Source organism: Carassius auratus, chromosome 34, assembly GCF_003368295.1.
Source record: "Carassius auratus strain Wakin chromosome 34, ASM336829v1, whole genome shotgun sequence".
Taxonomy (NCBI): Eukaryota; Metazoa; Chordata; class Actinopteri; order Cypriniformes; family Cyprinidae; genus Carassius; species Carassius auratus.
The window spans coordinates 1,792,989-1,813,562 of record NC_039276.1 but is presented as its reverse complement, the minus strand read 5'-3'; the positions used below and the strand labels follow the sequence as shown (position 1 = coordinate 1,813,562).

The following is a 20,574-nucleotide window of genomic DNA, read 5'->3' as shown; positions in this document are numbered from 1 at the left end:
TATCCAACTTCATTGAAGTCGTTCCACTGTAGGAGCCACATCATTTTAAATATGTAATAAATACTTCCTGTTTATTTATTTATTTATTTTAATATATATTTATTGATGTATCTACTTTATTTTATTTTTTTAAATAATACATTTTAAGTATTAATAATGATCTTATTTATTATTATTATTATTATTATTTATATATTTCCCATTCCCAAAGTAATTTTTGATCTACTACAAATATATATTTTTTCATTTATTGATGTATTTATTACATTTTTAAATAATTAATTTTAATTTAATTTTAATTTTAATTTAATTTTAATTTTAATTTTAATTATCTTACTTATTAGTTGTATCATTATTTATGTAGTTTTCCCATTCACCTAAATAATTTTTAATATGTTGTAAATATTTATATATTTTTATGTTACATTTATTAATGTATTTATTATTTTTTTATAATTCATTTTAAGTATTAATAATGTTTATATTTATCATTATTTATTTATTTTCCCATTCCTTTAATAATTTTTTATCTTTTAAAATTATTAATATTTTTTATTTTATTTTATTTTTAATAAACTTTTAAATTAGTCAGTTAATATTAATAATAATATTATTAATTTATTTATATGATATTTTTATATTCTTGCTTTAAAATTAATACGAAATTAATACAAATGGACACAATAGCACTAATAATTTATATAACCATATGTTACTGATATTGATGAAAAGCAGCATTTAACTTAATATTTTGCCACAAAGAGGATGTCTGTGTAATGTTTTGGGTGTGAAGGAGCTGGTCATGTACACAAACACATCTTCCTCTTCTTCTTCACAGGTCGAATCACAGAGGAAATGGCCAAGAAGCACGGACACCTGAACATCGTGGGACTGGTGGGATCGATCGATAATGATTTCTGTGGGACAGACATGACCATCGGCGCTGATTCGGCCCTCAACCGCATCACTGAGCTCATCGACGCCATCACCACCACAGCCACCAGGTCTGAAACACAGCCAACACTGCACTTACTAGACATCACTACAACCAGAAACTACAACCATACAAAATACATCTTTATTACTTGAAATGAAATACACACTAACTGAAATAAAAAAAAAAAAAAAAAAAAAAAAAATTTTCATGTTAATTTATTTTAATTGGATGTACTTAAATAAATAAATATATGTTAAACTGAAATAAAATTAATTATAAATATATAAACAAATTGACAAAAACTTTAATAATTACTAAAACCATACAGAAAATAAATAAAAATAAAAATGATTACTTGCAATAACATAAATGTCAACTGAAAAGAAAACATATATATATATATATATATATATATATATAAAATATGTTTTAATTTAGTTTATAAATTATAAACTGAAATAAAATTAATAATAAATATATAAACACATTTACAAAAACTACTAAACATGACAAAAATCCACAAAACATTATTAAAACTTCTTTACTAAAACCATTAAAAAAAATGTTTACTTGGAATGAAATAAATAAGAACTGAAATAAAAAAATTATACTTTATAAACAAATTAAAAAAAAAACTTCTAAACATGACAAAATTCCACAATAAAATGTAACCTTTAAATTCATTATTTGAAATAAAATGCATATTAAAGGAAGTAAAATAAAATATTAAAATATGTTTGCATTTTTTTATTATATTAATTTAGTTAAACCTGTACTAAAATAAATAAATCATAAACTGAAAAAAACTATATATAATACGTTTACAAAAACTCCTAAAAATAAACACAACAAAATTACTAAAACTAAAACTAAATAAAATAAATGTTAACCAAATTAAAATAAAATATTAAAAAACATTTTCATTTTGTATTTTAATTTTGTTTAATGTAAAATAAATCCAAAAATACATATAGACATATTCAATAGACATATTCAAAAACAAAAAATTAATAAAACATCAATTAAAGCTACTAAAACTTTAGCTACAATTAAAACAAATGGAAAACATAAAAATAAAATCATTAAAAAATAAAAAAATTAGCTTCAATGACAATGAAAATGGAATATATAAAATTAAATACTAAATGAAAATACTGATAAAAACTATAATATTATCTCAGTGATGTCAAGACTCTGAGATATCAGTGAGAATATAAACTAATGAAAGGTTTCTTGATGGCCGCAGTGTTTTCCTGTCGTTCTTCAGGATTTGTTCAGGAATGCAGTGAATGTGCTGAGTTCTTGTCTCAGCTCGTCTCTTCTCTCTCCACACACAGAGGGAATGTGTCTCACTCATGGAGTCAGTCTACAGTATATTTCACCCAGATTCTGTGCTCATGTTGTTTTCTTGATTGTGTTTTTCAGTCATCAGCGCACGTTCGTGCTGGAGGTCATGGGTCGCCACTGCGGGTGAGATTACAAACATATACACATACTGAGACAGTAGGCGTTTCTTAAAGGTACCGGTTGTAGGACCTGCCACTAGAGGGCGCACTAACAAAACAATAACAATCGTGTGGTTTGATTACGCTAAGAAGGAGCGTGTAATGATGGGATTTGTTGTCTTCTGTCCAACCGCTGACGGCCATCAATCAGACAGAAAGATAAATCATGGATTTAACGCGAGTTCAACTAATTTTTGTAACAATATAGCAAAGCTGCGCGCATAGGATTGTGGGTGATTTGAGAGCTTGAAGAGCGCTAAGGCTACACATATGCATCCTTTCCTGTATAAGGGATATTTTTCAAACGAAGGATGCAGTCCTTGGTTGAAATCCCGAGGATCCTTGACATTGGAGCAGTCCTTCGACAGATGTCAATGACGTAGCATCCTCGAAATTCTGGCTTCCGAGGATCCTTCCTTCCAACCACCTGGAATATATTAGCAATGGTTTTATTTTATTGTTTTTATTTTTGGGCTTTTATTTTTACATTTTTAATTGAAGTTTTAGTAAGTTCATGTTATTATATTTTAAATAGTTATTTCATATTTATTTCCATTTTACTTTTATTACTTTATTATTTTATGTAAGTTTTTATGTACATTTTAATGTACAAGTTAAAATTTTTCGAATCTAATTTTAACTTTTCGTTTAAGTGTTATTAAGTTTATTACCTAAAACGATTGACTAATTTGCTCATTTTATTACTTTGATAATTTTAATTAATATATATATATATATTTGTATTGCTTTAATTAATTTGTATTTCAGTCTTAGTAATTTATTACTTTAAACTTATTATATTTCACTCAGTTGCCAAGGCAACATTTCTAATTTTTGTTTACATTTGTTAAGTTCGTCTAATATTTGTTATTTCAGCTTCATATTTTAACTCTTTCCCCTCCAGCATTTCTGAAAAAAGTTGCCAGCCACCACCAATGATTTTGAAATTCGTTTAGATTTTCGCTCATATTTGATGGCCTGTAGTATATTTTGCTGTATGAAAATTTGAATATGCAATACACCAAAATAAAAACCAAAGCCTCTACTTTTAAACAAAATAATCAGTTTTATTCTATCTTAAAGCATTCTTTTTTATCAACACTTAAATATAGGTAGGTTTCATAAAATTTTATAATTTTGAGCAAAAAGATGAGAAATCTAATTTTTGTCAAAACTACATCTGGATAAGATTCAGTGCGATTATCAAAGTAAATCACTTCGTATACCACTTCTTGGACCATATTTTAACTCCATAACATTATGCATGTTTTCATTTATATGCTGTCTATTGCTGATGATCACATTATTTATCAAATGCATCTGTAAACATAACAGACCGCTCGCTTCTCAGTCCTGTTCGTTCACAAGATGTGAAATAGCGCCCCCAAGTGTATAACAGTGAAAACGCGGAAAGCCGCAAAAATGCATTTTTGGCGGGGAAGCGTTGTCTTCTAAATGACGAGATATCTCGAGGAAAGAGTCAATGACTGATGCCAGCACTGTTAACTCACACTGACGTTTTCTCTCACAGCGATTACGAATAACTGACCAAACAAAGCTTTGAGTGCAGTGTGTGTTGTGCTGCAGGTATCTAGCGCTGGTTTCAGCTCTGGCGTCTGGAGCCGACTGGCTCTTTATCCCGGAAGCCCCTCCTGAGGACGGCTGGGAAGAGCTCATGTGCGCTCGGCTGGGAGAGGTGAGACACGGGGAACATGAGCGGATTTATCAATGCCATCAGTTAGCATGTAATCATGCCTGTAGCCAGCTAGCTATGAGCTCACCGAGCTCTGGACCTCAGTACAGTTCTCCTGCTCAGAAATAAAATCCGTTCTCTGAATGATGAATTTGTTATTTAAAACTCCTCATTTGAGCGTCTGCATGTTAGGACAGATTGCAAGAATGTTTAGCGTCCGTGGTATGATAGCTGCGAGACGCTTGAGAGGATTGAGACAGATCTGTGGTTTTAGAGAATGAAATGTGAAAACGCTAGCCATGAAGAAATCTACGCTTTCCTTCAGTATAGAAGTTACATTTTCACAAAGTCATAGGCATAGGCACTAGACTTAGTTATCATCTATATAGCAATGGTTATTAGCGAAAACTATAACAGTAGTATGAATTGCTGCATGAATAATAAAGACCAGACGTCGCTAATGTTCAAAGCTTGGCAACAGCTATGCATGTAATTAATTGGTCATTGGTTATTAGAGCGCTGTTATTTGTGTGCTATTTAAATGCTATCATAGAATTTATTATTATAATTTTTTTAGATTTTAGTCATATTTATTAATATTTTGTAGTAGCCTTTATTTTTATATTTTGTTTAATTTGCTTATGTCCTTTTGTCATTTTTATTAGTTTTGGTTTTTGTGCAAGTTTTAGTAATTTTAGCACTGTATCTTAAACTGTAGTGTACATTTTAATTCAGTGATTTTTTGTAAGTTTTTGTAATTAGTTTTTTAAGTTCTGAAGTTTAAGTTTTATTTTAATTAATTACAATATTTTTTGGAGATGGCAAGTCTTCATCAGCGTATTTTAAATTATATAATTATGTGATTTTGTCATTTACATACATTTTTTATTTTTTAATGTATATTTCTATTGATCTTTAATATATTTTTAATTCAGTTTTATTCTTTTTTATTATTTTATTTTACTTAATGTGTTTTATAAATATGTACCTTATTCTATTTTTATTTTTTATTGTCATTTGCATTAGTTTTAGTTTCTTATGTGTATTTCTGTTGAGCTTTATTTTTTTATATTCAGTTTTAGTAATATAGTACCGTATCTTAAACTTTTTTTCGTAATCTGTCGAATTTATATATTTTTAAAGTTTACATCAGATACATATATATATATATATATATATTATTTCAGCTTTATTTCAATTAATTAAATTTATTTTTATTAGTAAAAAAACATCTAAATCTAAATGAATCCATTTTATGCAAGTGAAAATATAATTTAATATGAATGAATCAGCCTGACTGCTTTAGGAAAACATGTTTAAAGGTCAGATCAGGCAGAAATAACCAGGACGATAACAACAGTCCAGTTTTATTAATGTATAACAGAGCCGCCGTAAAGGATCCAGACTGAACATCATCATCATCGCTGAAGGAGCCATCAACAAAAGCGGTGAACCCATCACCTCCAACTACGTACAAGACGTGAGTTTATATCAGAGTTTTCATATGATTCACCATCAATTCACTCGCATTAAATGTGAAAAAAAGAAAAGAAGTGGTATTGATTTGCCTGATATAAAGTCATATAAAGTTGTCTTCTGTAGAGCTGCTTTACAGCTGAAATTGAAGTCATTTATAATTAGTGAATTTTGCAACACTGTTATTTTTTTGTGTACTGTATTGTTTTGAAGCTGGTTTGTATGAAAGCTTATTGGAATATTATTTTTTTTATGCATTTTCTCGCAATCCTGACTTTTTTTCTCTGAAGTATGAGTTTATATTTAGCAAATGTATTTATTTCTTGAAATTCTTAGTTTAAATCTTGCGATTTTACTTTTTTTCAGAATTCTGAGTAGGGCTGGACGATTATGGCCTAAAGTCAAAATCTCGATTAATTGAACATTTTATCTCGATTACGATTAATGAACGATTAATTTGTTTCGGTTTAGTTTTTTTGCCCTCATAGTTCACTGACAAGGTTTGTACTGTAAACAGGGCCGTAGTTGGGGTTTGCGGGGCCAGTGGGCCCTGTTTAAAAGTGTTTAATTTGTATGTTCGTTCTGTTTATTTGTTCGTCAACATGCCCGCCATGTCCCAGAATGCAACGCGGTGCCCTATTAGGTGGGGTCACTTTAAGAGACAATGAATGCATCCAATATAATACACATACGATTGTTTTCCCTCAACTTTTTACTTTCACTTAAGAAATAACTGACAGTTTTTCGAGCATAATTTCCAAGGTGGATATTTTGACATATTTCGCATTAGAAAAGGGGCTCATCTCCTGTTTCCAAAATGCATCACAAAGTGCTTGAAAAAGCTGTAAACTAATTCCACATTGCACAAGGTGCAAACAACCGTACGCCTGTTTCACACCAATGTTTACGTTTTTTTTTTCAAGTTTGTAGGTGTCAAGGTACAGAAACCAAATAATTACATGTAAAATAGCACTGGATAGTCTTCAATGTAAAAATGAAATATACAATCAAACCTACATTTATTCAGACACCTTCAACATTTCTCACATTATTACAGTTTTGCTATATATATCAAAAATTATATCTGGTGTCTGAATAATTTTTGGTTTTACTGTTAAAACTACAAAGTCATGCAGTCAAGAGCAGTGAGTGATTTTCATTTTCATTTTCTTGGATTAACATTACAGCAGCCAGTCGCTAAATTAGACGCGGTCACTTTAAGAGACCATGAACGCATCCAATATAATACACATCCCATTTTTTTTTTCCTCAACTGTTTACTTTAACTTAAGACATAACTGACAGTGTTTTAGAACATACTATCCAGGACAGATATTTTCACATATTTTGTATGTATTTGTCGGCACAAGAGCAAAAACAGACAAATTTGGTGTTCAAGTGTTTTGAGACGCCTTTCTCTGCGTGAGCCCTGAACACCAGAACACCGCGGTGCTCTTTCACATCTTTTTCTGTTTGTTTAAACTGCGATTTGTTTTTGTTCGTTGAGGTGCAGGAGGAACTTAAAGAAGAACTTTGCAAACGAGAGATCGGTTCAGTGTCGCTGTCTGTGAGACGCTGCTCTCTCTTTAACCAGCTACTCTCTTCAGCTTTTCCACGTCTTGTGTTTGAATGCTTTAAAGTCTTTTGAATGGTTACATTTGCATTGCTTAATAAAACGTGGAAATGAGACTCGAATCATCATAGCTCACTATCAGCAGTTATTTTATCTATGTTCGTAACATTTCTTACATATTATTGCTCGGTGTAAGAGATAAATAAAGATTAAAGATAAACAGTACCAGAACGAGTGATTGCGTGTGTGAATTAGTCATACCGTCTCTATATTATTGTGAAGCTCGGGGTTGTAAATAGCCTAGTTCCTTCAAAAGTAGAAAAATATGCTATAATAAGTTTTGAGATTCTAAGATACTTTAGTGATAAATCACAGGACAGCGCTGACAACTGTGTTCCTCTGTGCGCGCGATCTTCATAGCTATGAGTTTTCATGCCACAATCCAGCTGCGCGAACATGGGAGCTCAATATATTAAAAAACATCCGATCGTCTAATCGCTTGAACGTCCAAACCATAAAACAGATACAACTGAGAAAGTTTAGTAAAGACGTAAGGCTCACAGCTTGCGCGCCATCACTGTGTGTTGAGCCGGCGTTCACCTCCGTGTTTTGCTTTTATGCCACTGACTGGACGGGGCAGAGTCATGTGACTACACACGCTTTTAAGGGGGAAGTATTAACAGGAAATAACCAACATGGGAAAATTACGTCGGTTAGAGGTTCTAAATTTCGGTTTCGATTACTTTTCGATTAATCGTCCAGCCCTAATTCTGAGTTTATATCTCACTTGTTTTTTGTATTTTTTTTTTTTTTGAGTTTATATTTTGCAATTATACTTTTTTCTTGAAATTCTCAGAAATCTTGCAAATATATATTTTTTTTAATTCTGAGTTTATATCGCTTTTTTCAAATTTTGAGTTTACATTTTGCTATTGTATTTTTTCTTAAAATTCTCAGAAATATTGCAATTTTACCTTTTTACTGAAAATTACGTCGGTTAGAGGTTCTAAATTTCGGTTTCGATTACTTTTCAATTAATCGTCCAGCCCTAATTCTGAGTTTATATCTGACTTGTTTTTTCTTTTTAGAATTTTGAGTTTATATTTTTCAATTTTACTTTTTCTTGAAATTCTCAGAAATATTGCAATTTAACTTTTTTCAGAATTCTGAGTTTACTTCTCGCTTTTTTTTTTTTAGAATTTTGAGTTTATATGTTGCAATTTTACTTTTTCTCGGAATTTTGAGTTTTTCGAATAAAAAAATAAAAAAGGCTATTGGTAAAAAAGCAAAAAGCGTTTGCACTCTCATAAGGCTACTCACATTAGACGAATGTAGCTAGTGTGTTTGATTATGAATGAGCATGTGACGTGTAATTGCTACAGCTGGTGGTGTCCCGGCTGGGATATGACACGCGGGTCACTGTTCTGGGTCACGTTCAGCGCGGCGGGACGCCCTCAGCCTTCGACAGAGTGCTGGTAAATAAAGCATTTCAATTAAACCTGCAGAATCATCAGTTTTCATGATCTTGAAGAAAGGTTTTGGGTGTTCTGATCCTCTGTCTTTTGTTCTGTAGAGCAGTAAGATGGGTGTCGAGGCCGTGGTGGCCCTGCTGGAGGCGGGGCCAGACACTCCTGCCTGTGTGATCGGCCAATCAGGAAACCAGGTTGTGCATCTCCCGCTAATAGAGGCAGTGGAGATGGTGAGTCTTCAGCAGTGTAGTAAATGTATTTTATATATTATATATATAGTTTTTTATTTTATTTTATTTTTTTAGTTTAGTTTTATTTTTTTATTATAATTATTTTTTTAATTTATTTAAATGTATTTTTTTTGGGGGGGGGGGGGGTATTTATTTATTTCTTTTAACTTGAACATTTCCAGCCGAACATTATATATTTTTTAATGCTTATTATTTTCCCCTCTTCATGTTTACTGCAATTGTTATGGGAAAACTTCATCAAAATTGGGTCAGATAATCTTCAAAAAATTAAAATAATTTTGATAAACAAAACAGATCCAACTTTTGATTTTAATAATGTGTTAGTAAATGTTAAAAATTAACATTATCTAAGATTAATAAATGCTTTTCATTGTTTATTCATGTTAATGAATGTAAGTAGCTAATGTTAACAAATGAAACTGTTTATTTAAGTTTTTATTTAATATCCATGTAAAATGATTAAGTTTTAATATTTTTGTGATGTGCTTTTATTAGTTGTTAATATAATACAATTACTTAAGTTGGGTAAGATCATCTTTGAATATATTCTGGAAGTCTTTTAATATACGAAGCGGTTCACGTGCAACACATTAATGAATTTGACAAACTGCCTTAATCTCAAGTAATTAACTCTATTGTTTGTTAAAGACTAAAGAGGTTCAGAAGGCCATGAATGAAAAGCGTTTTGAAGATGCCATCCAGTTACGTGGCAGGTGAGAGATTCATATGATCATTACACGTGTTTATTAATAGATAAACCTGCAGAGGTCAGAGTTTCAGGTGATTGATTTCCACATAAATGAGTAATGAAGAATCACATAATGTTGTTTACAGGAGTTTTGAGAACAACTGGAACATTTATAAGTTGCTGGCTTATCAGAAACCTGCTACAGTCCCGGTAACACATCAACACTTTAACCCTGATTTTACAGCATTATACACACAAAAGTATATATATATATATATATATATATATATATATATATATATTTCAAAAGCATGTCTAATCAGTGGAATTCATAAAATATTAAACATTAAATAATTTTTACAAAATTAAAAATATATTATACTGTAAAAAAAATATTTATTTAATTTTAATTTTATTCATTACATTTAGCATTTTAATCTGTATTGTTTCTGTATTGAAAGAATACTAATTTCTAATAAAAAAAAATATGTATTGATGATCTAATACAAATTTCCTATCAAAAACCTTAATATTTAAATTGTTTATATAACATTAATATTTTGTAAAATGTAATCGAAATGTAACAATTTGTATGTTTCTGCAAACAAAGTGCTGCACAACTGTGAAAATGTAAAGTTTTACTGTTAAAATTTAAACATAATAAGAAAAATTGTGTGATATTCCTTAATTCATATTTTATTAATAGTTATGTACACTGTAAATATTCACATTAAAAAAAAGCAGGATAAATGTGACTCTAGAGCTCAAAATCGTTCTTAAGTCTCGGGTTATATTTGTAGCAACAGCCAAAAATACATTGAGATCATGTTACTGTAAATATATTAAAACTAAATTTTTTATTAATAATATGCATGGCTAAGAACTTAATTTGGACAACTTTAAAGGTGATTTTCTCAGTATTTATATATTTTTTTCCAAATTTTCAAATAGTTGCATCTCACCCAAATATTGTCCGATCCGTACAAACCCTAAATCTCAATTTTAAAAAATTTACCCTTATGAATAAATTTGTGTTCCAGGGTCACATATGGATCCTAATCTTAAACTTGCACGAGGATTCTGTGAGCTCTGTAGTTGTTTGGACACACTATACTTAGTTTTGAAACTACATTGTTTTAAACTTCATTTATAATGTTCATTTGAGAATGAGAGGCACATATATGAGCGAGGACATGGTGTAACTATTATATATATATATATATATATATATATATATATATATCGTATCAACAGTGTTTTCCCGTATCTTCTGGATAACTCTGTTTCAAACACATAGACATCCATTAGAAGAGAGTGGGGTTGGTTAGCTGTAAATGTGTTTCCCTCAGAGCCAGTACTCCATTGCCATCCTGAACGTGGGCGCTCCGGCCGCGGGGATGAACGCTGCGGTGCGGTCAGCTGTGAGGGTCGGTCTGGCCTCAGGACACCGGGTCTACATCGTCAACGATGGCTTCGATGGTCTCGCCAATGGAGCGGTAACAGACTATCCTCTATCAGTTTATTAGTGTTGAGAGACTGACCCATGACATGAATTTAAATTCAATTAAAAATTAAATTTATGCATTTAGCAGACGCTTTTATCTTGTTTTTCTAATCTTTTATCTTTATCTTTTATCTTGTTTTTATCTTCTTTTTTTTTACGCTTTTTTTTTAGGATCATTTATTATGGTTTGAATTAGCAAATGGTTATTTTAGCATCATTTAGATACTATTATGATTGTAATTATTAAAAAAGATACTATTATGGTTTTAATGAATAAAAAAGATACTATTATGGTTTTAATGAATAAAAAAGATACTATTATGGTTTTAATGAATAAAAAAGATACTATTATGATGTTAATGAATAAAAAAGACTATTATGGTTTTAATGAATAAAAAGATACTATTATGGTTTTAATGAATAAAAAGATACTATTATGGTGTTAATGAATAAAAAAGATACTATTATGGTGTTAATGAATAAAAAAGATACTATTATGGTTTTAATTCTTAAAAAAGATACTATTATGGTTTTAATTAATAAACGGTTATTTTAGCATAATTTAGATACTATTATGGTTTTAAAATTATATTTTAAAGATTTATTTTTTTATTTCCTATTTTAATTTACATTTTTTGACATTTTAGTAGTTTTTAACTGTATAAGTACATAAGAGTAATGGTTGATGGAAATTCAGCTTTGCATCACATAAATAAATTATATTTTTATATATTTATGCATTTAGCAGATGTATGTATATATATAGTATAGTTTAATACTGCTTACCGTTGTCCTTTATACAAAGAAAGTGCTCAGAAAATATATATACAAATTTATGTAAGGGCCTAGGAAATACATTTATTTTTTTCCCAAATTCAGTTTTTATTGTACTGGATTCCGTTTGGAATAAATTTTTTAGTAATCAAAAAGCATGTCTAATTAATTAAAATCTTGAAACTTAACAGCATAATTGCATTTTTAATTACATTTTCAAAAAATTTCATTTGTTTTTCTGTTATAATTGTTTTTAGATTTTTGTTAAAATCAATTGTTAAAACACGTCTAATCAAGTGAATTCATAAAACAATAAAAAAAAAAATCAGAAATTTTTTTGTGTTTTAATTTTTCTGGGTTTATGATTTATGATTACAAATTTATTATGAAAAAGTTGGTAATCAAATTAAGGCATTAATCTTTTACAATATAATCAGATAAAAAAAAAAAGTTGCCGTTCCTTTTGTTTTACGACAAAAACAGCTGTTAAAATGAAAATCTGAACGAAAGATTCTGATATTAAACAATAAATAATAATATTATTATTATAACTGAGAAGTACATTCTGCAGGAAAATAGCAGTTTATTTCTGTCACATTCCAAGTTAAACCAGACTTTTATTTTGACGGTTCCTGCATTGCAAGGCTTTAAATAAGAATGAATCCGGGCTGTTTCTCCCCATCTCTGTCTGTTTTTATAAAGAACAGTAACAGTAATGATTATATTAATATGAATGAAGTAACAGCATGAATTCGCTGTGGTGTCTCAGGTGAATGAAGCGTTGTGGAGTCAGGTGGCCGGCTGGACAGGTCAGGGCGGCTCTCTGCTGGGAACTAAACGGTCAGTCACCTTAAATAATCAATGCATTCTCACCCGATCTTTCATTTTGAAACTATGCTTTTGTGCCTGCAATATTGTCCAGAACCCTCCCAAGCACCTGCATGGAGAAGCTAGTGGAAAATCTCAAGAAGTTCAGGATCCAGTCACTGCTCGTCGTTGGTGGTTTTGAGGTACAGAGAAGAAAAATGGTGATGCAATGTGATGCACTTAAATGAGTGTGACCCTGGAGCACAATTTGTAGAAACTGAGATGTATGATATAATATTAAAGCTGAATAAATAAGCTTTCCATTGATGTATGGTTTGTTAGGATCAGATTTGACTGAGACACAACTATGTGAAAATCTGGAATCTGAGGGTGCAAAAAAAAAAAAAAAAATCTAAATGCTGAGAAATTGATCGCCTTTGAATATACGTCATCCGTCACGTCATACACTCACACATAACGAATCATCATTCTATTACAAACAGTAAAAAATACAAGAAAGATAAACCTTAAAAGTATGAGGACATCACTGACGCTGAAAACACTCTGAGTGGGCGGTGCTTAAATCATTTAGTACACACCCCTTTGGAACACTTCATTCTGATTGGTCAATCACAAAATAAACCCCTCCCACGTAGTTTGCATTAGTGGGGGAGGTTTTAAGGCAAAACTTAAGACTTTTGAAGACCCTTTTTTAGAAAAAAAGGGAAACTAACTTGATTTTTCTGATCCCTATCATGTTTTTTTCTATGTTTAGCATAAATATACTTAATTTTGCTACATTTCTCAGGAAACAAGACTTCATATTTATCTTCATTTTGCATCTCAAGTGAATGTATATTGATTTAAGCATGTTTTGATATACTGGAAAACAACACAAAAGTATACAGCGAGATATACATTTTTTGCAGCACATGCAATATTTAACGCCTTTGTATTCTGATTTAAGACCTTTTTAAGCTCTTAATTAATGGAAGAGCAAATTAGGAGACTTTTTAAGGCTTGCAGAGAAGACTTTTTAAGGCTTTTTTTTTCTTGTACAAATTAAGACCTAAAAAGGTCTCAAATCACAGCACAAAGTCTTAAACTCATAATTCAGTCAATGCATTAAATGTTGCATGCATTGCATAACATTTGATATCTTTGTCCGTATTTTTATTTTGTTTTCCAATACAAATATCAGAACATCATTAAATGCAAAATGAAGATGTGACGTCTTGTTCGTTTTCGTGGTTAGTTTTTTGAGAAATTGAACAAAATTAAAAAAGCTTATGGTCAAAACAAGAAACTGGACTCAATTCTCGAAACTGAGATTTATGCATCATCTGAAATCTGAGTAAATGAGCTTTTCATTGATGTATGGTTTATTAGGAGGACGATATTTGGCCGAGATGCAACTGTTAGATGAAAATCTGGAATCTGAGGGAGCAAAAAAATCTAAATATTGAGAAAATCATCTTTAAAGTCGTCCAAATGAATTCTTAGCAATGCATATTACTAATCAAAACTTAAGTTTTGATATATTTACAATAGGACATTTACAAGATATCTTCATGGAACATGATCTTAAGACTTAAGGATTTGTGCTCCAGGGTCACAAATGACAGTTTTGTCATCATTTCCAACCTGTGTAATCTTCCATGAAACACAGAATGAGATCTTAGACAGTGTCCGAGCTGCTCGTGATGATGTCTGAGTGTATTTTCTGTCACGTCCAGGCGTATGAGGGAATACTGGAGTTGGTGGAAGCACGAGGACGCTATGATGAATTATGTATTCCCATGTGCATCATCCCTGCCACCATCAGCAACAACGTGCCAGGGACGGACTTCAGTCTGGGCAGCGATACAGCGGTGAATGCAGCGATGGCCGTGAGTACAGCTCACTCTTAGATGATCACCGTCAGTTTTATTTTACTGTCATTGAGATACTATTATACTTTTTATTACAATTTTTGTTTTCATTTTAATTTTAGTTACATTTTAAATAATTTTCTTGAGTGTCATCGTTTTATTTTATTTTAATTATGTCTATATAGTTTTTATTATTTTTATTTCAGTTTTGGTTATTTTAGTACATCAAGTTAAACTGATTAAATATGATAAAGGTTGCTTTAGTAACTATCTAAAATTAATTAAATGTACATTTATTTATATTTTATTTCGGTTAACATTTCTTTAATTTAAAATGTTTTTTATCTTATTATTTTTACTTTTACTTAATTATCCTGCTGCATATTCAACATTTTATGTTGAACACATATGTTTTTCCAAATACAGACAGAACACGTTTTTATAAATATTTTTGAATTAGTTTATTTAGTTTTCATTTTACTTTTAATTAAATTTTTTGGTAATTTTGTTGTTTATTTATGAATTTTCTGAATATGTCTATATAGTTTTCTATTCTTTTTAAATAATTAATTTATTTTATTTTAATTTCATTTAATTTATTTGTTATTTTAATGTTATTTATTAAAATAAGAGTTTTACTTATTTTAGAGCATCAGATTAAACTAAATAAAAGTGAGAAATGCTGCCTTGGAAACATCTGAAATAATTGTAAAATGTAAATATTTTATTTTATTTCAGTTAATATTTATTTAATTCCAAATTAAATGTAGTTTTAGTTAACTATAATAACCCTGCTACATAGGCAGCATTTTAGGGCATCATAGATGCATTAAATACAAATGCTTTTCCACAGAAATAGGTAGCATGAATACGATGCTGTCTATGATGCTTTCTTTTGCCTTATGCATGCATCATTTTCAGACAGTGATGCAATGCAATACCACTGAGAAAAAAATGCACACAAAATAACAGACAGAATCAGAGTAATGGCAATTATAAATGCAAAAACAATAAATAAAAAATAGACAATATGTCTTACATACTGGTAATAAAAGCGTCTGCTAAATGCTTCAATGTAAATGTAAATATTTATGTCCTTTGTATTTTATTAAATATCAATTTGAAAGATTTTATATAATTTTTGTTTAATTTATTATGTATTTTTATCAAAGGATTGTTATTAGGACTATTTTAAATTGTATTATTCTTGAGTTTGCCATGAAGTTTGCTGACACAGCGTAAAATTATAAATAAATAAACACATAAATAAAATAGTTCCTGTGTATTTTGCAAAGTCATACGTTCGGTTCTCAGGTAATGCATGAAGTTTTAAAGTACCGTTTTTGTATGCTTTGTATTCGCTTTGTATAAATGCATCTGATAAATGTCAAATGTAAATATACTTTAATGCACATTAGAGTATTTGAAGCAGAGCGTTCATCTGTCAAATCTTACTCCCTTTATCGCTTTTAATAAAGATGCAGTTTGTGTCATTGATTCACTGCATACAGTCTCCAGTTATTGATCTGAAGTGTGTCTGTGTTTTATAAAGAGCTGTGATAAGATCAAGCAGTCGGCCACAGGGACCAAGAGGAGGGTCTTTGTGGTGGAGACGATGGGGGGATACTGCGGTTATCTGGCAACCACCACAGGAATCGCCGTCGGTGCGGACGCCTCTTACATTTTTGAGGAGCCATTCAACATTCGTGACCTCAAGGCGAGTAACACTCCTGATGCTCCTCACATCTGCTCATCCTAGAAGAAGAAATGCAGTTTTTTTGGGATATTAACCCTCTGGGGTTCTTCATATATGAGTCACACTCAGGACCTTCGGGTCAAAAATGACCCGGAGGGCGGTATTCAGGTATACATTTTTTCAGTAAAGTCAATCAAATGTATTTTTGTTCAATAATATTTTTTCTTTCTTTTTTGGTGTTTTGAGAGAATTTTATGATAATAATGAATTTTTATGCAATAATTATGATAAATTTTTCCCATTGAATATAATAGAAAATTTATATTTATATATGTTTTTTTTTTTTTTTTTTTTTTTTTTATTAATGCTGTATTTTATTTGTAAAGTACAGCCAAGGCCTATAGAAAAATATTTTTGAAATTAGATTGGTGCCATCTGGTGGACAAATTAAGCATTTTTATCATGCAATAGCACATTTTTACCACTAGAGCTCTCTGTAGAAAGGCTTGTGAATTCTAGGGATTTTTGCACATATTTGCCTATTTATTTCAGGTTGTGGATTTTAATATATAATCACAGATTCTCAAAGACTATTTTGGTCAAGTATGAATCGTGGCTGATTTGTAGATTGTACACACAAAAAAACTATTTATGCCAATTTCCTATTCATTTCCTATGGCGGGTCATTTTTGACCCGAAGACCCCGAGTGTGACTATTTTTTTTACGACCGCTTAGACTTTTCAAATCCTGTCCCCAATTTTTTTGTGTTCATATACCAAGTACCAATAAAGTCACCAAGTTTCGGACCATTCCGATGAAGCTACAATTTTTAACATTTTTTTGGGGGGTCATAAATGACCGAAGAACCCCAAAGGATTAAGAAAGTTTCTCTCTCTTTATTTTAGACCAATGTGGAGCATTTGACCGAGAAAATGAAGAAGGACATTCAGAGAGGTCTGGTGCTGAGGTAAATCTGTCTACCTTTGAATGGTCTGCAACATATTTGTAGGTTTTTTAAATTATTGCATCTTTATCTACATCACAACATTTCTAAGGATCTAAACTACCAGTCAAAATAGGAGTAGACGTGGAATAACTATGCTTTTTTATGTCTCTTCTGCTTACCAAAGCTGCATTTATTTGAGCAAACTAAAGTGAAGAATTTTGAAATATTATTATGATTTAAATTAACTGCTTTCTATGTGAATATCAATTAAAATGTAATTTATATCTGTGATGCTCCGCTGTATTTTCAGCATCATTCCTCCAGTCTTCAGTGTCACATGATCTTCAGAAATCATGAAAATAATTGTAACTTTTGACTGTTAGTTACATTTTTATTATAATTATTAATTCTATAAAATGACTAGGAATTGTAACTGTTGCATCATTGCAATCACAAAATGATTTACATATTTATATGCAGGTCTAATTTAGGCTAAAAAAAAACTATTAAATACTATAAATAGTATTAAATAAGATACATCCCTGATCTCGTTGATATCTCTGGCGATCTCGTGGGTTTACATTTACTTTTTTTTTTTTTTCAAAGCAATTTATAGAAAAGAAACAAAAGCAATTGGTCAAAGATAAATCAAAACATTTTTGTAATATACAATGGCAAGGCTTTTAGTTCTGAATGACTCATACAGTATGAATGATGTTTACGTCAGATTCTAAAATTTAGAATCTATTCATGACAGCTTATTAAAATGTATGAATAATGAAACAATTTGTATTTATTTAAATACTTTCAATACACAAAAAATCCAAGATTAGAATAAGTTTGTTTCTCCATCAGATTTGGAGAAATGTAGCATTGCATCACTTCCTCACCATTGGAGTGAATGGGTGCCGTCAGAATGAGAGTCCAAACAGCTGATAAAAACATCACAATAATGGATGGACTTTTTCATTATAGACTCATATTTAGCCAGAAGCAACTGTTTAAACCGACTTAATGATGGATTTGTTTCATATTTCGTCTTCTCCAGATGTTAAATGATGGACTGGATTACTTGTGGATTATTGTGATGTTTTTATCAGCTGTTCAGACTCTCATTCTGACGGCACCCATTCACTGCAGAGCATCCATTGATGAGACACTGATGCAATTCCTTTATTTTGTGACTTTACGCTTGAGATTCATCATCTTAATGAGACTGTGCATGTAAAACTTGAACTGTTTACAGGAATGAGAAATGTCATGAGTACTACACCACGGATTTCATCTATAAGCTGTACTCCGCCGAGGGTAAAGGCGTCTTCGACTGCAGGGTCAATGTCCTGGGACACCTGCAGCAGGTACAGAAAACACACAAATACTGGGGTACAAACTCATCTGATTCCTTTCATTACATTTTATTTCTCGCAACTAAACCAGCGTTCATAATCATCAGGTATTCAAAAATCATTAGTGCATCAAATATGAGTTTCATTTCTAAACATGCATTGATTATAACAGTGTCAATTTTAGATTTGTATTCCTTTATCTCAATAGGGTGGAGTACCAACACCCTTTGACAGAAACTATGGCACTAAACTGGGCGTCCGAGCCGTGCAGTGGCTGACCGAGAAGATGACCGACAATTATAGACAAGGTGAGAGTGTTGTTATCCTGCAGAAGCCAATCAGCAGAATGAAGTCCCTGTAAAACTGTGTGTTTGTTTCTGCAGGGCGTGTGTTTGTGAACACCCCGGACACAGCTTGTGTGGTCGGCCTGTATAAGAAGGTTTTGACCTTCAGTCCCGTCACCGAGCTGAAGGAGCAGACGGACTTTGAGTGAGCGACTCTAACGATCACATTCTTCATTTGTCACATGCATCTTACATATGTGTGCTATAATGTGCAACAACAAACAGAAACAAGAACGTGCACAGTATAAGTAATATAATAGAGTAAACAATCAAGAAAGATGTGAAAATAGAATAAAGTAGAGAAACATGCAAGATATATTTTATGCAAAACTATATAATATAAACAGGAGCGGTGCAACGTATTTTGTTTGATTTTTTACTGTGCATACAACACGTACTAATTATACAACCAGGTTAATATAAACCAATAATATCATAATTTTAAATTTAAGCAAAGATGGACTCATCTTAAAATATTTTTTTTCCTTATTAATAAAATAACTGTGATTTTTATATAATTCAGAGTTTTGTTAAAATGTTAAATTAGATATTATTTTAATATTTTTACTGTAAGTTTTAGTTATTTTGCTGTGTATTTTTGTAAATTGTATTATTTACTTTTAGATATCTCTACATAGTAGTAGTATTTTTATTAGATTGATTTAAGCTAAGATATAGCCTAATAAACTTTTTCCTCATAAATTGTTTTATTTTATTTATTTTAGATATAATAATTATATTATTTAACAATAATGTTCTACAATAAATAAATAAATACATATATATATATATATATTTATATATATTTATTAATACTTTGAGTTAAACTAAATGAAAATGAGAAATGTTGCCTTGACAAGTAGTAGCCAACATAAAATAATTGAATACATGCACATATCATTTGATTTAAGTTATTTCAAGTAAAAAATAATGCACATTCTACGAGATGAAGAAAACACTGTTTTATTCTGTTGATACTGCTACTAATAATTCCACTTTCTATAGTGCTTTTCCAGTTCTCAGTGTATTTTACAAACAGTAATAGCAGGCTCCATCATAACATGCTTTGTTACCGACGAACTATCATCAATAAAGCGTTCCTCTCGCCCTGCAGACACCGGATGCCCAAGACGCAGTGGTGGCTGAACTTCAGACTCATGCTGAAGATGCTGGCCAAGTATCAGACGCCTTTCGATGAGTATGTGACGGGACAGATCAGACACGTGACCCGACGCTCTCTCAGCATAGACACTGGGCTTTAAAAACACACTATCCTTCTGCAAACACACTAAACTGCCACTCCTCTGTTAAAACGGGTAGACACCTGATCCTTTAGTGAGTACAGGAGGCTAAAACTCCAGATCTGTGCCTGAACCTGATGCATTAGAGGCCTGTATTTGCACCATGTTTACACTGAACTCATGCAGTGTCAAAATTAGATCACTTCGCTTATAATAGACCTTTCTGATAAGTTGACAAATTATTTCCCTTTGCAAATATCATATGTGTGCATTGGTCTTCAATTAAAATCACATTGTTTCTAACCATAAATATATATATATACTGGGAGCCAGAAGTATGAAATTATTAAGATTTTCAAATGTTTTTGAAAGAAGTCTGAATAAATGCTCTCCAAGGCTGCATTTATTTGATGAACAATGCTGTAAAAATAGTGAAATATTATTAAAGCTCA

The 20,574-nt window shown here is 30.9% G+C and overlaps 1 protein-coding gene across 1 annotated transcript in view; it reads left to right on the top strand.

Annotated features, from left to right (window-relative positions):
• pfkla (phosphofructokinase, liver a) overlaps nt 1-20,485 on the top strand; it is a 27,476-nt gene extending 6,991 nt beyond the window's left edge. Inside the window, exons 5-22 of the mRNA XM_026217408.1 lie at nt 839-1,004; nt 2,363-2,407; nt 4,030-4,138; nt 5,520-5,615; nt 8,567-8,659; nt 8,758-8,883; nt 9,553-9,617; nt 9,739-9,802; nt 10,942-11,088; nt 12,640-12,710; nt 12,793-12,880; nt 14,414-14,566; nt 16,101-16,265; nt 17,151-17,212; nt 18,438-18,549; nt 18,746-18,845; nt 18,921-19,026; nt 19,996-20,485. Coding sequence (XP_026073193.1) covers nt 839-1,004; nt 2,363-2,407; nt 4,030-4,138; nt 5,520-5,615; nt 8,567-8,659; nt 8,758-8,883; nt 9,553-9,617; nt 9,739-9,802; nt 10,942-11,088; nt 12,640-12,710; nt 12,793-12,880; nt 14,414-14,566; nt 16,101-16,265; nt 17,151-17,212; nt 18,438-18,549; nt 18,746-18,845; nt 18,921-19,026; nt 19,996-20,143 — 1,916 coding nt within the window. The 3' untranslated portion in view covers nt 20,144-20,485. The remainder of the gene's footprint in view (nt 1-838; nt 1,005-2,362; nt 2,408-4,029; nt 4,139-5,519; nt 5,616-8,566; nt 8,660-8,757; nt 8,884-9,552; nt 9,618-9,738; nt 9,803-10,941; nt 11,089-12,639; nt 12,711-12,792; nt 12,881-14,413; nt 14,567-16,100; nt 16,266-17,150; nt 17,213-18,437; nt 18,550-18,745; nt 18,846-18,920; nt 19,027-19,995) is intronic.
• The last annotated feature ends 89 nt before the right edge of the window (nt 20,486-20,574 follow it).